The sequence below is a fragment of the Balaenoptera borealis genome (assembly GCF_965194805.1).
Source record: "Balaenoptera borealis genome assembly, chromosome: 19".
Taxonomy (NCBI): domain Eukaryota; kingdom Metazoa; phylum Chordata; class Mammalia; order Artiodactyla; family Balaenopteridae; genus Balaenoptera; species Balaenoptera borealis.
Window position 1 is genome coordinate 52,525,109 of NC_138878.1, and position 22,956 is coordinate 52,548,064.

At 47.4% G+C, this 22,956-nt stretch overlaps 1 protein-coding gene and 1 long non-coding RNA gene across 7 annotated transcripts; one reads left to right on the top strand and one right to left on the bottom strand.

Annotated features, from left to right (window-relative positions):
* The first annotated feature begins 9,374 nt into the window (after positions 1 to 9,374).
* CD22 (CD22 molecule) lies at positions 9,375 to 22,339 on the top strand. 4 transcript variants are annotated; one of them, XM_082367240.1, is made up of 13 exons: positions 9,375 to 12,800; positions 13,078 to 13,452; positions 14,379 to 14,672; positions 15,781 to 16,047; positions 16,183 to 16,446; positions 17,488 to 17,745; positions 17,950 to 18,210; positions 18,293 to 18,556; positions 20,015 to 20,111; positions 20,265 to 20,340; positions 20,532 to 20,656; positions 21,055 to 21,139; positions 21,449 to 22,339. In XM_082367240.1, exons 1-13 carry the CDS (start codon positions 12,767 to 12,769, stop codon positions 21,578 to 21,580), a joined length of 2,532 nt encoding a protein of 843 aa, XP_082223366.1. In that variant the 5' UTR covers positions 9,375 to 12,766; the 3' UTR covers positions 21,581 to 22,339. The 4 variants fall into 4 exon arrangements, with proteins under 4 accessions (XP_082223366.1, XP_082223367.1, XP_082223365.1 ...); XM_082367241.1 differs by having other exon boundaries at positions 9,375 to 10,650; positions 12,745 to 12,800; positions 15,781 to 16,446; XM_082367239.1 differs by having other exon boundaries at positions 9,375 to 13,452.
* LOC309616578 lies at positions 17,835 to 22,866 on the bottom strand. Of its 3 annotated transcripts, none has more exons than XR_014237518.1 (5): positions 22,736 to 22,866; positions 22,434 to 22,571; positions 19,999 to 20,087; positions 19,155 to 19,295; positions 17,835 to 18,064 (listed from the first exon to the last, which is right to left on the bottom strand). It is a non-coding gene; the product is annotated as an uncharacterized lncRNA (long non-coding RNA). The 3 variants fall into 3 exon arrangements; XR_014237519.1 differs by having other exon boundaries at positions 19,155 to 19,598; XR_014237520.1 differs by having other exon boundaries at positions 19,155 to 19,598; positions 19,999 to 20,100.
* Between the last annotated feature and the right edge of the window lie 90 nt (positions 22,867 to 22,956).

Sequence of the window (22,956 nt, forward strand, 5' to 3'; positions counted from 1 at the left end):
ATTCTCAGCTCCCGTCTGCTCCCTGGAGGGGAGGTGACAACCTCAGCTCACGGGCAGGGCAGCAGCCGAAGAGAAGACCCCTCCCCCTACCCCCTCCCATGCCCAGAGCTTGGTCTGCCTGGAACATCTTCGCTGGGGAGCAGGAGGGGAACCACTGTTTTGTCTCAAAGGGCCTCTCTGTCCAGCACAGTCTGGAATTGAGCAGCCAGAGGTATGTGACGTGATGTCACCATGGAGTATTGGTCAAACAGAGCAAAGGGACTGTTGGTAATAATGACAGCTGGCTTTTACAGAGTGCTCATTTCACGACAGCCACCCTGCAAAGCGTTTTACGTGCTCGCAGTTGCTCACGGCACACTCAGGCAGTCAGAACCGCCAGTGTCCGCATCATCCTTACAGGGGAAACTGAGGGAGGTCACGGCTGACAGATGGCAGGACAGGGATTTGAACCCCGGTCTGTTTACCAGGTGCTTGTCACTCATATGCAGCTGAGTGCAGCACGTGTGTGACCTCACTAACCCTGTGAGAAAGGCACTGTCATGCGCATCTTTCAGCCTGGACGGGGGCTCAGAGGGGGCACACAGCCAGGTGGGGAAGGCAACCCAGGCCTCACAGGTGCTTGGCTCCACTGCTTCCAGGGCAGGGTGGGGACAGCCAAGCCAAGTGGCCCAAAACAGAGACCATCTACCTCTTTGGAGGGAAAGATGTGAAAGCACCAGAGCTACATTCTCGGGAGTCCTGCTTCCCGCCCTTTCCTCCTCCACGCAGCCCTTGGCCTCCAGAAATCAAGGCACGTGCATGAACCCCCTGCCCAATTTCCACCTGTGGCGGGACCATCACCAATGCCTGGAGCTGTGCCAGCAGAGGCCTCAGACGCTCCTTCTACGTGATGAGCAGGGCTGTGAGTCCCCAGTGGGTCCCAGAAGACTTTTGGGATCTTGTCCCTTGGCCTGGGAGTCCCCCATTGAGATCACTGGGGTTTTGGGGTTTTTTTAACTTTTTATTTTGAAATAACTATAGACTTACAGGAAGTGACAAAGATAGAAGAGAGAAGTCTGGCGTGCGCTGTGTTGAGTTTCCTCTCATGGTTACTTGTTACATAATTATGTTTAGTACAACCTGTATGTAGTTCTAAGTCCTTTTATCTCTTGTCTAGATGTATGTAACCCTGCAGGCAAGATACAGAATTATTCCATTACCACAAAGATCACCCTTGTAGTCACATCCACTTCCCTTCCCTCTATTGTCTCCAACCCATGGCAACCAGTAATCTGTTCTCCATCTCTACCATTTTGTCATTTCAAGAATATTACATAAAAGGAATCATATGGTCCATGACCCTTTAGGACTGGGCTTTTTTTAACTCAGTAAAATGCCCTTCAGAATTTTCCAAGTTGCTGCCTGTTCAATACTTCATTCCATTGCTACACAGTACTCCAGGGTATGGATGTATCACAATTGTTGAACCATTTAGCTGTTGAGGCACATGTAGGTTGTTTCCAGTTTGGAGCTATTACAAATAAAGCTGCTGTGAACAACCGTGTACAGGCTTTGGTGTGGACATAAATTTTCATTTCTTGGGCATCAATTCCTAGAAGTGCAATTGCTGAGTCATGCGGTAGGAATATTTCATTAGTTTTTCAAGAAAATTACCAACTATTTTCCAGAGTGGCTGTACCATTTTACATTCCCACCAGCCACGCATGAATGATCCAGTTACACTGCATCCTCACCAGCATTTGATATTGTTATTATTTTTTATTTTAGCTGTTTCGTTGGTATGCAGTGATTTGCATGGTCTTGATTTGCATTTCACTAATGGCTAGTGGTGCTGAACATCTGTTCATGGGCTTGTGTATACTCTTCGGTGAAATGTCTTTTCTTGTCTTTTGCCTATTTTCTAATTGGCCATACAATCCACCTGCTTAAAGTGTACCCTTTAATGGTTTTAAGTATATTCACAGCGTTGCACAACCATCACCACAGTCAATTTTAGAACATTTCATCACCCCAAAAAGAAACCCGTGCCCATTAGCGGTCACTCCTGGTTTCCTCTCGACACCGCTACCCCAGCCCTAGGCAACAATTAAATCTACTTTCTGTCTCTACAGATTTTCTTTTACTGGACATTTCATAGAAATGGAATCATACAATTTGTGACTTTTCGTGATTGGCTTCTTTCACTTAATGTTTTCAAGTTCATCATTTTGCAGGATCTCTACAGTACTTCATTTCTTTTTATTGCCAAATAATATTTCATTGTATGGATACACCATATCTTCTTTATTCTTTCATCACTTGATAGACATCTGAGTTGTTCCCAGTTTTTTGGCTTTTATGAATAATGTGCTATGAACATTTGTGTTCAAATTTCTGGGTGGGTGTGTTTTCATTTCTCTTGGGTATATACCCTAGGAGTGGAATCACAGAGGTAGATGGGAATTCTATGTTTAACCTTTTGAGAAACTGTCTTGAGACTGTTTTTCAAAGTGGCTGGAAAATTTTACATTCCCACTAGCAATGTATAAAAGATTCCATTACTACACATCCTTTCCAGCATTTGTTATTGCCACTATTTTTTAATTTTAGCTGTCAAATAGGTGTGTGGGAGTGATAGCTCATTGTGATCTTAACTGGCATTTCTCTAAAGGTTAATGACGTTGAACATCTTTTTATTGGGTTATTTTTAATTTTTTATTTGTTTATTTATTTATTTATTATTTATTTGGGCTGCACCGGGTCTTAGTTGCGGCACTCGGGATCTTTGTTGAGGCATGCGGATTTCTTACTTGCGGCATGCATGCGGCATCTACTTCACAGACCAGGGATCGAACCCGGACCCCATGCATTGGTAGCACAGAGTCTTACCCACTGGACCACCAGGGAAGTCCCTATGTGGTTATTTTCTATCCATATAGCGTCTCCAGTGAAATGTCTCTTCATGCCTTTTGCCCACCTTTTTTTTTTTTTTTGCCCATCTTTGAATTGGATTGTTTGATTTTTATTTTGAATGTTGAATTTTGAGAGTTCCTTATATATTCATTCTATAATTTTTTCTGTTTAAAAATTAACTAACTAATTAATTAATTAATTTGGCCGCCTTGGGTCTCTGTTGCTGCACGCGGGCTTTCTCTAGTTGCGGCCAGCGGGGGCTACTCTTCGTAGCGGTGCGCGGGCTTCTCATTGCGATGGCTTCTCTTGTCGTGGAGCACGGGCTGTAGGTGTGCAGGCTCAGTAGTTGTGACTCGCAGGCTCTAGAGCACAGGCTCACTAGTTGTGGTCCACGGGTTTAGTTGCTCCGCGGCATGTGGGATCTTCCCGTGTCCCCTGCATTGGCAGGCAGATTCTTAACCACTGCGCCACTGGGGAAATCCCTACATATTCATTCTAGATATGAATTCTTTGTCAGATAAGTGGCTTGCAAATATTTTCTCCCAGTTTATGTTTGTCCTTTCATTCTCTTAGAAAACTCTTTTCCAGAGCCAAAAAAAAATTAATTTTGGAGTCCAGTTTATTGAGTTTTAGGGGTCATGCTTTTGGTCTCATGTCTAAGAACTCTTCATCATCCCCTATGTACCCCAAATTTTCTCCTATGTTAGCTTCTAAAAGTTTTATAGTTTAATGTTTCACATGCGAGTCTATGATCCACTTTGAGTTAATTTTTGTATGAAGTATGAGATTTAGGTTGAGGTTCATGTTTTGCCTATGGCTATCCAATTGTTCTACCACCCTTTGTTGAAAAGACTGTATTTCCTCCATTGAATCATTTTTTGCTCTTTTATCCAATATCCGTTGGTTGTTCTTGTGTAGGGCTGTTCCTGAGTTCTCTAATCTGTCCAGATGATCGACATGTTTATCCCCCCACCAATAGCACACATTGTATTTTATGTGTATATGCCTTTTATATTATTGTTGTTTATTGTATATTCCTTTATAATAAGTCTTAAATCAGGTAGAGTGATTCCTCTCCCTTTACTCTTCTTTTTCAGAAATGTTTTCTATTCTAGTTCTTTTTTCTTTCTGTATAAACTTTAGAATAATCTTGTCTATATCTACAAAAAATCTTGCTGGGATTTTGATAGTAATTGCATTAAATCTGTATATCAATTTGGGGAAAATTGACATCTTTACTATGTTTAGTCTTCTAATTCGTGAACATGGTATTTATTGAAGAAGTCTTCTTTGATTTTTTTTCAGCAGTGTTTTGTAGTTTCAGGATACAACTCTTATATATGTTTTGTTAGATTTATGACACCTAAGTGTTTCTTTTTGTAAGCCATTGGAAATGGAATTGTATTTTAAATTTCAGCTTCCACATATGCATTATTAATGTAAAGAAATGTGACTAATTTTTGTGTTGATCTTGTATTCTGCAACCTTGCTGAACTCACTAATTAGTTTTAGAATTTCTTTTGTAGGTTCCTTGGGATTGTCTACATAGACCGTTATGTTATCTGTAAATAGATTTTATTTCTTTCTTTCAGATCTATATGCTTTTTATTGCCTTTCTTTGTCTTATTATGCTGTCTAGAACTTCCAGTATTATACTGAATAGGAGTGATTGAGAGTAGACATCCTTGCCTTGTTCCCAAGCTTAGAGGAGAAAGTATTAACACTGTTAAGTGTTAAATATGTTAGCTGTATTTTTTGTAGGTCAGTTGTAGGTAATCAAGTTGAGAAGTTTCTATTCTTAGTTTTCAGAGAGTTTTCATCATAAAAGGGTGGTGAATTTTGTCAAATGCTTTTTCTGCAACAATTTATATGATCATGTGATTTTTCTTCTTTGTCCCATTAATGTGAGATTACATTGATTGATTTTCGAATATTGAACCAGACTTGCATACCTGGAATAATCCCCACTTGGTTATAGTTATATAATTCTTTTTATATGTTGCTGAATTCTATCTGCTAATACTTTGTTAAGGACTTCTGCATCCATTTTCATGAGGAGTATTGGTCTGTAGTTTTCCTTTTTGTGCTATCTTTGTCTTTTTTGCTTTGGTTTGGTTTCAGGGTAATACTGGCTTCGTAGAATGAGTTGGGAAGCATTCCCTCAACTATTTTCTACATAATAGATTATGTAGAATTGGTGTTAATTCTTCTTTAAATGTTGGGTAGAATTCTCCAGTAAAAACCATATTGGCCTGAACATTTCTTTTTCACGTTTTAAATTACCTTAGTAGTTATAAGGCTAGTCAAATTATCTGATTCATATTGATTGAGTTGTGGTAGTTTGTACTTTTTGAGGAATTGATCTATTTAATCTAAGTGGCCAAATTTACGTGTATAGAGTTTTTCATAGTATCCCTTATTATCTTTTTGATGTCTGCAGGATATGTACTGATATCCTCTGTTTCACTCTTGATATTAGCAATTTCTCTTTTTTTATTTGTCAGTCTTGCTAAAGATTTGTCAATTTTATTGATCTTTTCAGTGAACCAGGTATTTTATTTCCTCTATTATTTTTCTGTTTTCAGTTTCATTGATTTCTGCCTTTATATTTATTATTTCCTTCCTTATGCCTGCTTTGGGTTTGTTTTGTTCTTATTTGTCTAGTTTCTAGAGATGGAATCTTATATTATTGACTTGAGACTCACTTTTTTTTTTTTTTGGCTTGCACGACCTTATTTCCCCAACCAGGGATTTAACTGGGACCCTCGGCAGTGAAATCACCGAGTCCTAACCACTGGGCTGCCAGGGAACTCCCATGACTTACTTTTTTTAATGTAAGCATTCAGTGCTATAAATTTCCCCCTTGTATTTTAGTTGTGTCCCCCCAAATTTGATAAGTTCTATTTTCATGTTCTTTCAGTTCAACGTATTATTAAATTTCCCTTGAGATTTCCCTTTTGACCCATAGGTTATTTAGAAGTGTGCCGTTTGGTTTTCAAGTGTTTGGAGATGTTTCTGTTATTGATTTCTAGTTTGATTCCATTGTAGTTAGAGAATATACTCTATGTGATTTCAATTATTTCCAAATTTTTGAGGCTTGTTTTATGGCCCTAAATTTGGTTTATCTTGGTATATGTTCCGTGGATGTCTGAAAAGAATGTGTATTATGTTGTTTTGGGGTGGAGTGTTCTATGAATGTCAGTTAGATATTGTTGGTTGATGGTGTCGTTGAGTTCTTATATATCCTTGCTGCTTTTCTGTCTAGTTGTTCTATCAGTTGTTGAGGGTGGGTGTTGAATTTTCCAACTGTAATTGTGGATTTGTCTGTTTCTTCTTTCACTTCTGTTGGATTTTGCCTCACACATTTTGTAGGTCTGCTGTTTGGTACTTACACATTTAGATTGCTATGTCTTCTTGATGGATGGACCCTTTCCTTATTATAACATATCCCTCTCTGGCTTTGGTCATTTTCTTTGTTCTGAAATCCACTTTATCTATTATTATAGCCACTCCTACTTTCTTTTTAAAACTGAGGTATAATCAACATATAACATTATATTAGTTTCAGGTGTATAACACAATGATTTGGTATTTGTATTTAGTGCAAAACGACCCCCACAATAAGTCTAGTTAACATCCATCACCATACATAGTTACAGAATTAATTTTTCTTGTGATGAGAACTTTTAAGATCTACTCCCTTAGCAACTGTCAAATATACAGTACAGTATTAGTAACTATAGTCGCCATGCTGTGCATTACGTCCCTAGGATTTATTTATTTTATAACCAGAATTTTGCACATTTTGCCCACCTTCACCCCTTTTACCCACCCCACGCTCCCTGCCTCTGGCAACCACCAATCTGTTCTTTGTATCTATGAGTCAATTTTCATTTTTTAAAAAGATTCTACATGTAAGTGAGATCATATGGTATTTGTCTTTCTCTGTCTGACTTATTTCATTTAGCATAGTTCCCTCCAGTCCCATGCATGTGGTAGCAAACGGCAAGATATCCTTTTATGGCTGAATAATATTCTTTTTTTTTTTTAACATCTTTATTGGAGTATAATTGCTTTACAATGGTGTGTTAGTTTCTGTTTTATAACAAAGTGAATCAGCTATACATATACATATATCCCCATATCTCTTCCCTCTTGCGTCTCCCTCCCTCCCACCCTCCTTATCCCACCCCTCTAGGTGGTCACAAAGCACTGAGCTCATCTCCCTGTGCTATGTGGCTGCTTCCCACTAGCTATCTATTTTACATTTGGTAGTTTATATATGTCCATGCCACTCTCTCACTTTGTCCCAGCTTACCCTTCCCCCTCCCTGTGTCCTCAAGTCCATTCTCTAGTAGGTCTGCGACTTTATTCCCATCCTGACCCTAGGTTCTTCATAACCATTTTTTTTTCTTTTTTCTTTTCTTTTTTAGATTCCATATATATGTGTTAGCATACGGTATTTGTTTTTCTCTTTCTGACTTACTTCACTCTGTATGACAGACTCTAGGTCCATCCACCTCACTACAAATAACTCAATTTTGTTTCTTTTTATGGCTGAGTAATAGTCCATTGTATACATGTACCATATCTTCTTTATCCATTCATCTGTCGATGGACACTTAGGTTGCTTCCATGTCCTGGCTATTGTAAATAGAGCTGCAATGAACATTTTGGTACGTGACTCTTTTTGAATTATGGTTTTCTCAAGGTATATGCCCAGTACTGGGATTGCTGGGTCATATGGTAGTTCTATTTTTAGTTTTTAAAGGAACCTCCATACTGTTCTCCATAGTGGCCTGTATCAATTTACATTCCCACCGACAGTGCAAGAGGGTTCCCTTTTCTCCACACCCTCTCCAGCATTTATTGTTTCTAGATTTTTTGATGATGGCCATTCTGACCAGTGTGAGGGTGTGAGGTGATACCTCATTGTAGTTTTGATTTGCATTTCTCTAATGATTAGTGATGTTGTGAATCCTTTCATGTGTTTGTTGGGAATCTGTATATATTCTTTGGAGAAATGTCTATTTAGGTCTTCTGCCCATTTTTGGATTGGGTTGTTTGTTTTTTTTGATATTGAGCTGCATGAGCTGCTTGTAAATTTTGGAGATTAATCCTTTGTCAGTTGCTTCATTTGCAAATATTTTCTCCCATTCTGAGGGTTGTCTTTTCGTCTTGTTTATGGTTTCCTTTGCTGTGCAAAAGCTTTTAAGTTTCATTAGGTCCCATTTGTTTATTTTTGTTTTTATTTCCATTTCTCTAGGAGGTGGGTCAAAAAGGATCTTCCTGTGATTTATGTCATAGAGTGTTCTGCCTATGTTTTCCTCTAAGAGTTTTATAGTGTCTAGCCTTACATTTAGGTCTTTAATCCATTTTGAGTTTATTTTTGTGTATAGTGTTATAGACTGTTCTAATTTCATTTTTACATGTAGCTGTCCAGTTTTCCCAGCACCACTTATTGAAGAGGCTGTCTTTTCTCCATTGTATATTCTTGCCTCCTTTATCAAATATAAGGTGACCATATGTGTGTGGGTTTATCTCTGGGCTTTCTATCCTGTTCCATTGATCTATATTTCTGTTTTTGTGCCAGTACCATACTGTCTTGATTACTGTAGCTTTGTAGTACAGTCTGAAGTCAGGGAGCCTGATTCCTCCAGCTCTGTGTTTCTTTCTCAAGATTGCTTTGGCTATTCGGGGTCTTTTGTGTTTCCATGCAAATTGTGAAATTTTTTGTTCTAGTTCTGTGAAAAATGCCAGTGGTAGTTTGATAGGGATTGCATTGAATCTGTAGATTGCTTTGGGTAGTATAATCATTTTCACAATGTTGATTCTTCCAATCCAAGAACATGGTATATCTCTCCATCTGTTTGTATCATCTTTAATTTCTTTCATCAGTGTCTTATAGTTTTCTGCATACAGCTCTTTTGTTTCCTTAGATAGGTTTAATCCTAGGTATTTTATTCTTTTTGTTGCAATGGTAAATGGGAGTGCTTCCTTAATTTCTCTTTCAGATTTTTCATCATTAGTGTATAGGAATGCAAGAGATTTCTGCGCATTAATTTTGTATCCTGTTACTTTACCAAATTCATTGATTAGTTCTAGTAGTTTTCTGGTAGCATCTTTAGGATTCTCTATGTATAGTATCATGTCATCTGCAAAGAGTGACAGCTTTACTTCTTCTTTTCCGATTTGGATTCCTTTTATTTCTTTTTCTTCTCTGATTGCTGTGGCTAAAACTTCCAAAACAATGTTGAATAATAGGGTGAGAGTGGGCAACCTTGTCTTGTTCCTGATCTTAGTGGAAATGGTTTCAGTTTTTCACCATTGAGGACGATGTTGGCTGTGGGTTTGTCATATACGGCCTTTATTATGTTGAGATAAGTTCCCTCTATGCCTACTTTCTGGAGGGTTTTTCTCATAAATGGGTGTTGAATTTTGTCGAAAGCTTTTTCTGCATCTATTGAGATGGTTTTTATTCTTCAATTTGTTAATATGGTGTATCACATTGATTGATTTGCATATATTGAAGAATCCTTGCATTCCTGGGATAAATCCCACTTGATCATGGTGTATGATCCTTTTAATGTGCTGTTGGATTCTGTTGCTAGTATTTTGTTGAGGATTTTTGCATCTATGTTCATCAGTGATATTGGCCTGTAGTTTTCTTTCTTTGTGACATCTTTGTCTGGTTTTGGTATCAGGGTGATGGTGGCCTCGTAGAATGAGTTTGGGAGTGTTCCTCCCTCTGCTATATTTTGGAAGAGTTTGAGGAGGATAGGCGTTAGCTCTTCTCTAAATGTTTGATAGAATTCGCCTGTGAAGCCATCTGGTCCTGGACTTTTGTTTGTTGGAAGATTTTAAATCACAGTTTCAATTTCAGTGCTTGTGATTGGCCTGTTTATATTTTCTATTTCTCCCTGGTTCAGTCACGGAAGGTTGTGCTTTTCTAAGAATTTGTCCGTTTCTTCCAGGTTGTCCATTTTATTGGCATATAGTTGCTTGTAGTAATCTCTCATGATTCTCTGTATTTCTGCAGTGTCAGCTGTTACTTCTCCTTTTTCATTTCTAATTCTATTGATTTGAGTCTTCTCCCTTTTTTTTCTTGATGAGTCTGGCTAATGGTTTATCAATTTTGTTTATCTTCTCAAAGAACCAGCTTTTAGTTTTATTGATCTTTGCTATTGTTTCTTCATTTCTTTTTCATTTATTTCTGATCTGATCTTTATGATTTCTTTCCTTCTGCTAACTTTGGGGTTTTTGTGTTCTTCTTTCTCTAATTGCTTTAGGTGTAAGGTTAGGTTGTTTATTTGAGATGTTTCTTGTTTCTTAAGGTAGGATTGTATTGCTATAAACTTCCGTCTTAGAACTGCTTTTGCTGCATCCCATAGGTTTTGGGTCACCGTGTTTTCATTGTCATTTGTTTCTAGGTATTTTTTAATTTCCTCTTTGATTTCTTCAGTGATCTCTTGGTTATTAAGTAATATTCTTTTGCATACACTTTCTTTATCCACTCATCCATCAATGAACACTTAAGTTGCTTGCATGTTTGCAGGGAACATTGGGGTGCAGATATCTTTTCCAGTTAGTGTTTTGTTTCCTTCAGATAAATACCCAGAAGTGGCTTTGCTGACAAAGAGAGCTGGGGGGTGTGGCCAAGAAGAGTGAAAATCAGTCACTGGCGACTTTGCTGTGCTTCCCCTTTCACTCTTAGATGCTGCCACGGTCCCTGAAGACAGAAGACACATGAGGAATCAGGTAAAACATTTTTGTTCTCTTTTGCATTCGACAAGCAAGTAGGGAGCCGCTGCCATGTGCCAGGCACAATTCTAGGGGCTGGGAGCACAGTAGGACTCCCCTCCCTTTCTCTTGCCTGTGTGACAACAGGTAGGAGTCCCCGGTCTTTGAGCATGTCCCTTGCCAGGCCTGGCAAGTCTTCTGAGAGCAGGAGGCATCACTGGGTGCCCAGGAGGGAAGAATGGAATCAAGGAGGGCGGCTCTGAGGTTCTGCAAGGCTCTAAACAGGCCCGTGTTGAGCAGACCAAGGGTCCAGAGCCTTTGTGCCCAATGCCGACTGTTCCCAGCGTTCCATGCCCCATCCTGCCTCAGCCGCCTTCCAAGCACAGGCCTGGGGCCCACCTCTTGCGCTCCAGAGACCTCTTGAGCTCCGAGGGGTAAGCATGCAGCCCTGCTCTGAGAAGCACCCCTCTTCCACTGGTCCTGGCGTTCTCCAGCTGGTCCCCAATGAGGGTGTGACTGGTGACTGCTGGCAGAGGGGGTACCCTGGCCCAGCTACTGGAGGCTAGTCTTTGCCACGGGGAATGGAACCTGACCCTGGCCATAGCCCTTGTGGAAACCCAGAGCCCAGAGTGCATCCCTCAGAACACTGACCCTGCAACCCTGCCAAGTTTCTCATGGAAAACGTAAAATAGTTCCCATGGCTAAAGAAGTATGGGTCGTGTACTCTACTCTAGCCCCCATGCTGGGAGATGCATGATGCGCACACAGCTGGTTAAAGGGTTTGAAAAGGCCTGCACTGAAGACTCCTATTTCACTTCTTTAAATCCAGCTTCTCTCAAACGGATGTGACCTTGAGGACTTTTTTCTGCGTAACGCTATTAGCACCCGCAGGGCTATATGAGCTCTGCGTGGAGAGTCTGCCCTAATCCATGCCCAGGCCAGACCAGCACGGCTGCCATGCCTGGGGACAGACCCCCTTCCTACTTTCGGCCAGCGGCCTAGCTTTCCCCACACCGGTCCTGGACACCCAACGGTCCTTTAGCATAAGCCGCGCAGCCGGAGGAGATAAACAGCCAGCCGGAGGGGCTTGGGGAGGGGACGCCGATGTGTGGGAACTGTTGGCTGGGCGGGTGGGAGAGACGCAGGTCTGTGCTGAGACAGGAGACACACTCTGTTGGCACGTCCTGCTGGCTCCCCAGGGACAGGCATTCAGGGCACGACCATGTAAATTGGGACTTAAATTTAACTCTATGTAAATGTAACTCTATGTAAAAGGCCAGTGAGGTGGCGGTCCAGCTCACCGCACGTGCGCCCACACATAGAGATGGGCAGTGGTTGCACACCGGCAGCCCTTGGACTACCTCTAGCCCACAGACAGGTTTTGTTTGACCAGCACCGTGTTTATTTGTTTTTTTCAAAGCAGGTCATTTCACATGAAACTCTGGCTTCTTACTTCTTTTAAAACAGTAGAAGATCAGGCAGTGCTGAGCCCACGTTCCCACTTGACTGGAACTGAGATAGTCATGGCCTTTACTCAAGACGTGTCCCCACCTGGTTGATTTGTTTCCTAACCAGCCCATGGGGGCATCTGAGTGGGACCCTTGGACCACATTCTCCTAAGTCCTTTCAGACCCTTCTAAATGCTCTCCTGGCATCATACTTAATGATTGGTTTCAGAGTTATTTTTTTCCCGGTCTTTAAAATCAAGTTTTGGCCATGTCTCTCCCCTATGTGAAACCCTTCGCTAGTTGACCCAAGGTAAGCTCCAGGTCACCTAGGGCCTGGCATTCGAGGTGCTCAGTAGTTTGGTGCCACTCAAAGCCTGAGAGCTGGGCAGCAAGTTTATAAAATTTTGGATGGATGGATGGAAGAAAGGAAGGAGTGCTGGGAAGAGAGAGGCTAGCCTTACATGGTTCTCGGGCTGATGGGAGAGGCACAGCATATCCAGAAAAAGACCCTGTGAGCTTCCAGAATTCCATATCCTGCCATGCAACCAGACACGGTCTTCTCGGAATCAGGGAGAAGGGATTGGAGCTCAGTGGGTGAGCAAGAAAAGCTGTCTGGAAGATGTAAGTGACCAGATGGCTTAAAGACAAACTCTTCCTGGCCCAGGCTCCCGCCTAGACACAGCACCATGCATCTCCTCGGTCCCTTGCTTCTGCTTCTCGGTAAGGATGGTGGCCTAGGCGGATACTTGGGTCTGGGATGACTGTGGGAGCTGGAGGAGGAGGAGGAAAGATGGGGGCAGAGAAGAGTAAATGTGGGGCAGGGTGGGGACACTCAATGTATATGTGTGTGTGTGTGTGTGTGTGTGTGTGTGTGTGTGTGTGTGTGTATTTCTCTCTTTGTGTATCTGCCTCTCCCCCCCGTCTCTTCAGAGGAAATTCTTTAGAATGCTCTCAGTGTCCTTCAGTAATGCTTTCTGTTCACTCTGGTGGGTTCCAGAATACTTGGCTTTCTCTGACTCAACCTCCTGGACGTTTGAACATCCCAAGACCCTCTATGCCTGGGATGGAGCCTGCGTCTGGATTCCCTGCCGCTACACTATCGTAAACAGGCACTCCATAGATAACCTGACTGTGTACCACAATTATAAGTACGACAACTCCACCAAGAGCTACAGTGGGACCATCCTCTATAAGAACCTAAAAATCAGGGATTTTCCTCCTCGTCAGGGAAGGGTACAATTCCTGGGAAACAACAGATACAACTGCACCCTCCTCATCAATCCCGTGAAAGTCAATGACAGCGGTCAGCTGGGGCTGAGGATGATGTCTAAGGAGGACAAATGGATGGAACCCATAGGCCTCAACATCTCTGGTAAGGCCCTGAGGATGGGTTCCTTTGTCTCGGCAATGAGGAAGGTGGGGAACACCTGACTCCTGGGACAGCTCACAAACCAGGTTGCCTGCAGAGGCCAGACGGGGATGCCAGTGAGCGACCGGGGTGCCACAAAACAGTGGCGCCCGTGGCAAACTGGAGCATGGGCACGCATCCCTCCTTGAGCATCTCCCCTGACACTCAGCCTCTGCCCATTCTAGAATCTGGCTTCCAGGTTGCCTGGTTTTTCCGGAGATGGAAATCTGAATTTTCAAGTGAAATCTCCCAATGTATTAATGTGGGGGGTTAATTCTAATTAGGCCTTCGTGGCTACACGACACACGGATAGGGTGTGAACCAAACACAGGTCTGGGGCCTCCACCCCAGGGAGTGTGCTCGCTCCATTCCACGGCCTGTGTGTTCGGTGGCTGGTTCTAAGCAGCCCTGTGTTTGGGGTGAGAGACGAAGCTCCAGATGCTGCAATCTGAGGGCGGCCCAGCCTCGGGGGGAGCAGGGGCTGGCTGCGCACAGGCCTCTCCGCGAAAGGAATCCCCTCCAGGAGTGCTGGGTGGGAGGTCTCCGACACTGAGGCCTTTGGACAGATGCAGGTTTGTCCTCCAAGCTAAGCCTTTTGAACTAAACGCGTAAAATCCACTGAGGAGTGCGGGGGGAGTGGCCTGGAAAACATTTAGAAAGCAAACACCAGGGGGGTGTGAATGAAGTAACTATAAAACATAAAACACAGTTTCTAAGGAGGATCAGCTTTCACAAGACCTTTCAGAGGGTGTTTCGGCCGAGCAGAGAAAGGCAGGCCCGGAGAGAGGTGGACGGGCCAGGCCAGGGATTCCTGATGGGTTACTTGGGGCAGGGCATCTAAAGCTGGTCCAGGCTCCCAGGCCTCCAGCGTGGCCCCTGCTCTTTTGCAGAGACGGCTCCTCCACCCCGCATTGAGCTCCCTCCAGAAATCCGGGAGCTCCGTGATGTCACTGTCACCTGCTTGCTGAATTTCGCCTGCTTTGAGTACCAGGTTCATTTGCAGTGGTCCCTGGAGGAGCCTGCGGTCACCTCCACCTGCCTGTCCACCAAGACTGTCTCCACCCAGAGCACTCTCACGTTCCAGCCGCAGTGGACTCACCATGGCAAGAACCTGACCTGCCAGCTCTGGGACCCCACGGAGCAGCAGTTACTCTCTGAGGAAACGGTGTGGCTGGATGTGAAGCGTGAGTCTCCCCAGTGCTTCTGTGGGGGGGCCGGGGGGCTGGTCATCCCTTCACCCCCGCAGAGGTTAACAGGGGCCCACACAGAAGGGAGCACGATGGGTCTGTGGGCACGCGCTGTTGGGAATGGTCCAGGCAGAGCCGCGGCCCCTCCTCCACCGTTCCCATCGTCAGCTCCGGTGTTTCAGGGGACACCTGATTCAGAATAAAATAATCTATCCTCAAACCATGACCTGATCACCTGGTTAAGGTTTTTTTGTTCCCCTGGGGGGGCGGGGTGAAGAATTTTTTCACACCATTTTTTTGTGCCTCATTCATTCAATAAATATTTGTTGTGGACCTACTAGGCCTTACTACGGCTGCCGGGGATAGAGCAGTGAGCAAAGTTCTTGCCCACGTGGAACTAGCGTTGCAGTCAGGGAGACGAAGAGTAGATAGGTGAAAAGGGAAATAGAGGACGCATGTGTAGGTGGTGCTAAGTGTATTACGAAAAAATAAAGCAGGGCTAGGACAGAGGGAGTGAGGGATGGAGGCTGAACTTGAGCTGAGACTTGGGTGAAGGGAGGGCCTGAGGCAGGCATATCTCTGTGAGAAGACAATTCCAGGGAGAGGGAAGAGCAAGTCCAAGGCCTTGAGGTAGGAACTTGGTGTGTCTGCCTCAGAGCAAGGCGCCAGCAAGCTTGGCACTGCGTCCAAGGGGCCCAGTGGTAGGAGAGGAAGGCCGAGAGGGACCGGGACACTAGATCTCATGGGCGGCAGTGAGGGTTTTGGATTTTTCTCTAAGTGTGGAATCCACTGAACGGTTTCAAGCAGGAGAGTGGCAAGGTCTGATGGACAGTCCTGGGAATGCTGCTGGCTGCTGGTGGAGACCAGACCTTCAGGGTCTGGGGTGTGGGGAGCAGAGAACCGAGTTGGGAGGCTGTGACGGTCAGTCACCTGGCGCTTGGACCAGCCCACCCTTGTTGACAAGGGTGACAGTGAGTGGCTACGCACCCTCGCCCGCTCGGTATAGGCCGCTGCTTTATCAGAGTAAAAGCCCCGCAACTTGTCAGCACTTCGCACCCTCTGAGAATTCCCTACCCCCTCCCTCACTGCCCCTCTGCTCCTCCAGACGCGCCAAAGTTGAAGATCCAGGTCAGTCCCACAGAAGCCACTGTAACGGAGGGAGAGTCTGTGACCATGACGTGCCAGATTGTCAGCAGCAACCCACGGCACCAGGGTGTGTCCTGGCTCAGGGACGGGGCCCCGCTGCTGGGGGAGGAGACGCCCACGCTCACTCTGCCCCAGGTGACCAGGAAGATGAGTGGGCAGTACCAGTGCAAGGCCCACAACGATGTGGGCTCAGAAAAGTCGGAAGCAGTGGACCTCCAAGTACACTGTGAGCCTGCTGGGAGCTGGGGAGGGGCCAGGCCGGGGGTCAGCAGGGGCGCCTTCCAGGCCCACGGGAGGGGAGCCCCGGAGGCCTCTGCTCACCACCACCCCCAACCCCCCCGGCCTCGGCCTCTTCTTCCAGATGCTCCGGAACCTTCCAGCGTTCAGATCTTCTCCTCGCCAGCTAAGGAAGGAAATAAAGTAGAGCTGACTTGTATATCGCTGGCCAATCCTCCTCCAACAAATTACACCTGGTACTACAATGGGATAGAAATGCCTGGAAAGACGGACAGGACCTTCCAGATCTCAGAGGTCCTCCTCAGGCACGCTGGGGAGTACTCCTGCTTGGCGGAAAATAGTCTTGGTCCTGGAGAAGTTGGCCAGGGGGCTGACTTGGAAGTCCAGTGTGAGTGGTCGCAGAGCTGCTGGAGGGAGGAGATGGCTCTGGGGGCGGGAGGAAGGCAGATGAGTCCGCGAAGGGCCAGCAAGCACAAACCAGGGGCTCCTGGCAGATAAGCTTCTTGGGGCGGGTGTTGTGTTCACAGCTGTGTCCTTAGTACCAGACAGGGCCTGGCTCGTGGGAGGTGCTCAGTAGATGCTTGCTGCCTTGAATGAATGGCAAGATGCCAGGGTCCCATGAGGGACGCGGAGACTTGGCGTCACTCGGCAGTGGCTGAATCCCTGCAGGGGTCCTGACGTTTTCGAGGACAACTGGGGCCAAATGCTTCATTACCTCTCAGTTGTCAGAGCCTGTTTAACACAGTGAGTCTTGGCACTGAGGGGAGCCCAGGACAAAGAGAATCCCTAGGTTTGATCCTTGGACCCTGGGATGTCATAGTTGGGGCCAGATACTCTGATGCGGATGCCCAAATCCTGAAACCTAGACACCGGGTGTGTGGTAACAGCAGCAGCAACGTGTATTGTGTGTTTACCACACGCCACAGGGCTCTAACAGCATCCTCTCACCGCATCCTCCAATGATTCCACAAGGTTAGCTACTCACGGGACCCCATTTGACAGACGAGTCAACTGAGGCCTGCAGCCCATGGTCACACAACTCCAAGGGGCAGGATCCGGCAGTCTGGATCCAGAGCTACGCTCTTCTTTTTCTTTTTTAAATTAACGCCCTTTCTGTAGTGACCCGGCTCCGCGCCCCGGACCCGTGCAGAGACCCACAAACAGTGGCCCCTGCCTCGCACGGCACCACACGTACTCCGCCCAGAGCTGTGCTCTTAACCACTGCACCATCCTGTCTCAAACCACAACCAGGCCAAATGGCCAGGGCAGGGTTTCTGTCCTCAGAGGCAAGAGGGAAGCACAAGGCTTCCCTCGGCTAATAGAGAAACTGCGTGAATGCACGGTACAGGAAGGGCGAAGAGGAAGCAGGAAGGAACAGGTCTTATGGGCGGCTGACTTTTCTTCACCCATCTCTCTGGTTTTCTTCCAGATCCCCCCAAGGAGGTAATCACAGTGATTCAAAACCGCACACCGATTCGAGAAGGAGACAGCGTGATCCTGTCCTGTACCTACAACTCCAGTAATCCCCGAGTTACCCGATATGAATGGAATCACCTAGGCTTCCAGGACCAGCTATTACCGGCTGGGCTGACGATTCGAAAAGTTGCCTGGGACACAGGGCCAGTCAAATGCGCAGCCTGTAACCAGTGGTGTTTGTGGTCTCCCCCTGTCAACCTGGATGTCCAGTGTGAGTGCCCTGGGCCGGGGGAGCTGGGGGGTGGCCCAGTTGGGGTGCGGGGCTCTAAGGGTGAGGAGACCGAAGCCTGAACCACAGTCCTCACAGAGAATTGAGGGATGAGAGTCAGGCCTCAGGGCCAAGGGGAGAGGAATTCTTGGGAACAGGAAGAGGGGAAGAGACCCAAGAGGTCAGCCTGAGGTCCTTGCTCTCCAGATGCCCCCAAAGATGTCAGCGTCCAGGTCACTCCCCACCATGAGATTCGCTCTGGGAACCCGGTCCTCCTCCAATGTGACTTCTTAAGTAGCCGCCCCACGGATGTCCGCTTCTTCTGGAAGAAAAATGGAATCCTTCTGGAGGAAGGAAAGAAACTGAGCTTTGACGCCATCTCTCCAGAAGATGCTGGAACTTACCACTGCTTGGTCAACAATTCCATAGGACAGAGCTCGTCTAAGGCCTGGGTTCTCCAAGTGCTGTGTGAGTGGCTGGAGCCAGAGGCTGAGAGCGGAGACGGGCAGGTGACTGGCTACCTGGATCCTGACTTCGCTTCTACTTACAGATGCACCCAGGAGCCTGCGTGTGTCCATCAGCCCGAAAGACAGACTGGTGGAGGGGAAGAAGGCAGTCCTGACGTGCGAGAGCGACGCCAACCCTCCCACCTCCCACTACACATGGTTTGACTGGAATAACCAAGACCTCCGCCATTATGATCAGACGCTGAGATTGGACCCTGTGACGCTGCAGCACTCAGGCGCCTATTGGTGCCAGGGGACCAACAGCCTGGGCCGGGGCCAGTCGCCGCCCACCACCCTCACTGTCCACTGTAAGGGCCCTTCCCTCTTCTTCTCTGGCCCTGGCCACTCCTGCGGCATGCGTTCCAGACCTCCTGCCCGCTCGTGCTCCTTCCCTGCCCCACCCTCCTGTCAAGCGAGTGCACGGAGCGTGGGGAGTGGGCAGCCTGTGAGCTCAGAGGCGCCCCTGCTCCACACACAGCTCCCCCGTCTTCCCTCCTCCCCGCTCAGTCTCTCGCCGCCCCAGGAGGATTCAGGCTGCCCCTACCTTCCAGCCATCCTGAGCTCCTCCTGGCTCCCTCTCTCTGCCTCTCTCTCTGTCTCACCCTTGATAGGCTGCTTGTTTCTACCTTTTGAGATTTTAGTGGTTTTTTTTTTTTTTTTTTTTAAAGACAATACAAGTACATGGTAAAAAACTAAAACAGCATGAAAGGGTAAATAGTGGAAGGACGGATACCTCTCCTTTCTTGCTCCCTGAGAACTCTACCCCCTCCCTTCCTTGAGGCTTTCGCTGTTGGCAGCTGGATATGGCCCCTCACAGAGACTTTTCTGTACGTGCATCCATAGGCCTGTAGGGATTTATGTCCATACACCCTTCTTTGTTACTTATGTTACTTCTTTGTTACTTACATAATAACTTTGTTATTTATGTCTATATATCCTTCTTTCGTGGGAGAGCTCACACGTTGCCCTGAACTTCCCTTTCTTCCATGTAATAACAGCACTTGGAGATTGTTCTCTATCTGTGCATATACAGGGTGTCTGAAGAGTCTGGAAACACAGGGGAAAATATTTATTTATCATGCTTTTTTCAGGTTAATGATTGGAGCCATGGCTTTAAATTTAGAGGATTGTCACTGGCAAAGCTGGTGTTCAAGGGAGCCAGCCCGAGGGGGTCATTTGGAACAGTTACACATTGTATAAAAACACGTTCCCTGGGTCTCCGCTCTGCAGGCACCCTGGAGACCTGACTCTTTTGCTGAGGGTGCACTGCGGTCCTGTGTACGGATGTCGAGTAACTATGTGCCCACTGCCCTCCTCAAGGCTGGGTGCAGTCTCCTGCTCTGGGCACACCTGCGAAGAGAATTGTAGGCTAGGTTCCTGCACGGACTGACTGGCTCAAAGGACAAGTGATTTTAAGCATGGCCAAGCTGCCCTCTGAAGAGGCGGTACCGCTTATGAGGGTTACGTGTTCTGTGTGTGCCCGAGTCTGTCACACAGCAGGAGCTCCTCTTGAGAAAGAGCTGCCCTTCCCTCCTAATGAGACGTCCAGAGGGCAGGGCTGGCGTCTCCCTCTTACTATGCACCACACCCCCTGGGCAAGGAGGAGACATCCCGCGGGCAAGGAGGAGACGTCCTGCGGGCAAGGAGGACCGAGGCTATGCAGAGAGAAGCCAAGGATGCCTCCCAGGCAAAGATCACAGGGCAGAGCTGGCCTGCTACCCGACTGAGGCAGTGACATCCACTAACGTACCTCCTTTCTCTATCAGATAGCTCAGCCACCATCAGCAGGCGAGTGGCCTTGGGAGTGGGGCTCTGCCTGGCCATCTTCCTCCTGGCAACCTGGGGAGTCAAGCTTCAGCGGAGGTGAGTTCCTCCCATGCCCACCACCTTTGCTCCCCCTCCGCCCATCCCAGGGAACGACCCCGGTTACTGAATCCTGCAGCCCCCAGCATGCCGTGTCCACAGGGTCCTCTTCCCAGGCCCTTCATCCTCCCTGAGCGGGGCTTTATTTCTCAGCTGGAAGAGGACTCAGAGACAGCAGGGGCTTCAGGAAAGTTCCAGCGGACAGAGCTTCTTTGTGAGGAATGTAAAGGTAGGATGGGAGAAAGATGAAACGCAGGGCAGAGCTTCAAGTCAAGAAAGAAACAAAGTAGAAAATCAACTATGTGTCAAATAAAAAAAAAAAAAGAAACAAAGTAGAGAAGGGTGATAAAGAGTACGAGGGGCGGGGGAGCTAGGGCCGGGAGAGGAGTGGTAAGGGCCGAAACCTTGTCTTCCTCTCAGGCTCGAAGGATCCCCCAAGCTGAAGGCCCCCACTCCCTGGGGTGCTACAATCCAGTGATGGAAGATGCCGTCAGCTACGCTGCCTTGCGCTTTCCTCTTGGCGAGACTGATGCACCGAGACCTGGGTACTGAGGGCACCAGGGGGGTGACACCTGCACCCTGGGAGGGATGTGGGGGGAAGAGCTCGTGTCTCGCCTGCCCTCTTTGTGCCAGGCCCGTACTTCATCTCCTCATTCCTGCTCCATAACAACCCCCCTGGTAACGGTCTCAGGAATTGGATCTGTTCCTACAAACCAGGAGCATGCACAGCCAGAGTTGGTCTCTATCACCAAGTTTGGGACTTTGCGATACATACATACATACATTCACTCATTTGACACATCAGCCCCTGCTGTGTGCACTAGGCATGATACAAAGGGGCTGAGAGGCTGGGGGTGCTCTTAGGGTCTAGGGGAGTTGGAAGAAGGAGCAGATTTCATGCAAAAGGCTTCATTTGTGGTCATCTCTCTGCCTTCCCTCTCAGAGATGCAGGGACCTCAGAGACGCGGGGACTTTCCCCAAACAGGGACGACACAGTCACTTACTCTGTGGTGCAGAAGCGTCAAGTGGTAAGAGGGCAGGGCTATGGAAGGTGGGGAAGTGACGGGACCTGGCCTCGGCTGTGAGTCCCAGAGCCTGGGTGGGCTCAGTGCTGGCAGAGGCTGGGCAGCGGGGAGGGCTGCCCAGACCCTGGTGAGGTCAGACCCAGGGCAGGCACCTCCCAGTCTGAGGTCGGCTGCAGCCAGTTTCCAGACAAGAGGACTCCTGCTTGGGCTCTTGGACCCCCAGGTGGAGCCGAGGAGAGAAGGGACAGGGGAAGCGGGCTGTGGGAGGCTGGTGAGCGCGAGGCCACGCTCACCACCATGTGGCTTTCTCAGGGCGACTATGAGAACGTGATTCCAGAGGTCCTAGAAGACGAGGGGATACATTACTCGGAGCTGGTCCGTTTTGGGTCTGGGGAGCCGCCGCTGGCCCAGGAAGGAGTGGAATACGTGACCCTCAAGCACTGATGAGCCAAACCAGCTGAGGTGGAGGTGCCACAGGGGCCGCAGGGGCCAGGGTGGTCCTGGAACTTTCTCAGCCTCTGCTGTTCAGCTGCGAAGTCACACACACACACACACACACACACACACACACACGCACGCATGCACGCACACACACACACACACACACACACGAGCACACACGCACGGTCACAGTTACTGCAACCCCAGTTGGTGCAGAGAACTTTGTACATGGTCCAGAGACAGTCTTCCTTCTTAGCACTGGTAACCCCGATCCTCCAAAGGGTCTGTCCCTGGTCCTTTCCCACTCCCCTTCTCACCCAGAAATTCATCTAAATACCTACCCTGAGCTGTACAAATCCCCCTGCCCCTTCCCAGCCCTCTGCCACCACCTACCCACTCCCAAGCCCCACCCCCCAGCTGGCTGTGTCCCTGCGGGGATCAGCTGGTCATTATTTGTATTGCTCTCTCTCCCCATCCCTTTGACACCTCACCCCTGCTCTGATAACTGCACTCACTAATCTTATGCATAATTTTTGACCCCAGGGCAAAGCCCAGGGAAAGAGGAACCAAAATGAGGTAGAGGCACTGCCCTGGGCTGGTTTCTTCTCTAAGAGGCATTCCACGGGAGGATTATGCTGCTGCGACTCCTTTCCTCAGGGGTCTCGTGGTCTGAGACGTACACTGATGTGGGCAAACGTGTAACAGACCCAGAGCTACACAATAAACATGGCTCAGATGCCACGGCCAAGAGCCAGTGCATGATTTCCAGTCTGCAGAGTCTGAGTGGGGACAGGGAGATGGGGCAGGCCTGCTGGGGCTTGGGGAGAGGGGAAAGGTGACTTCACGAGCAAATCACCATATCGGAGGGTCCATCGTCTTGTTGCCAAGAGTCCGCTGGCGTCACAGACAGAGTCTGAGTCTCGATTCTTCTGCTCAACCAGCCGAATGATCTTGGGCAAAGTTCACCGGCTTCTCTGAGCCTCAGTCTCTTCGTCTGTAACAGGGAGATGCAGGTGGTTCGAGAAAGGAAGTGAGGTAAAACCTTATGTCATGTTATAAGAAGATTAACGCAATAGCCAAAAGTCCCTAAAAACCACATTCCCATCTGATTTGCATCTCTTGAAGACCATAAAAAGGGGAAGCCAACGCGTTACTCACAGCACTTCTCAAAAGTGACCCTGCTGCGTCGTTTCACAGCCCACAGCTGCCTGCCTTCTCGAAGGCCAGCTACCTTGAGGAACCTCTCAGCTTTTCTACCTCCCCCCGTGACCCCCACTAGCTCTCTAGTATGTTCCCTGGCCGACTTGCCAGAGAGGCACTTCCGGCTTCTCCTCCGCTTCTCTGTCTGTTCTCTCTCCACCTGTTCTCCTGCTTCTGCC

Bases quoted from the DNA above. Each gene is read 5' to 3' on its own strand.
- CD22 (XM_082367238.1), top strand. From the start codon at position 12,891: ATGTGGGGCAGGGTGGGGACACTCAATGTATATGTGTGTGTGTGTGTG. The intron at 17,746-17,949 runs GTGAGTGCCCTG...CTTGCTCTCCAG, and splicing joins TGTCAACCTGGATGTCCAGT to ATGCCCCCAAAGATGTCAGC. The intron at 20,341-20,531 runs GTAGGATGGGAG...TCTTCCTCTCAG, and splicing joins TCTTTGTGAGGAATGTAAAG to GCTCGAAGGATCCCCCAAGC.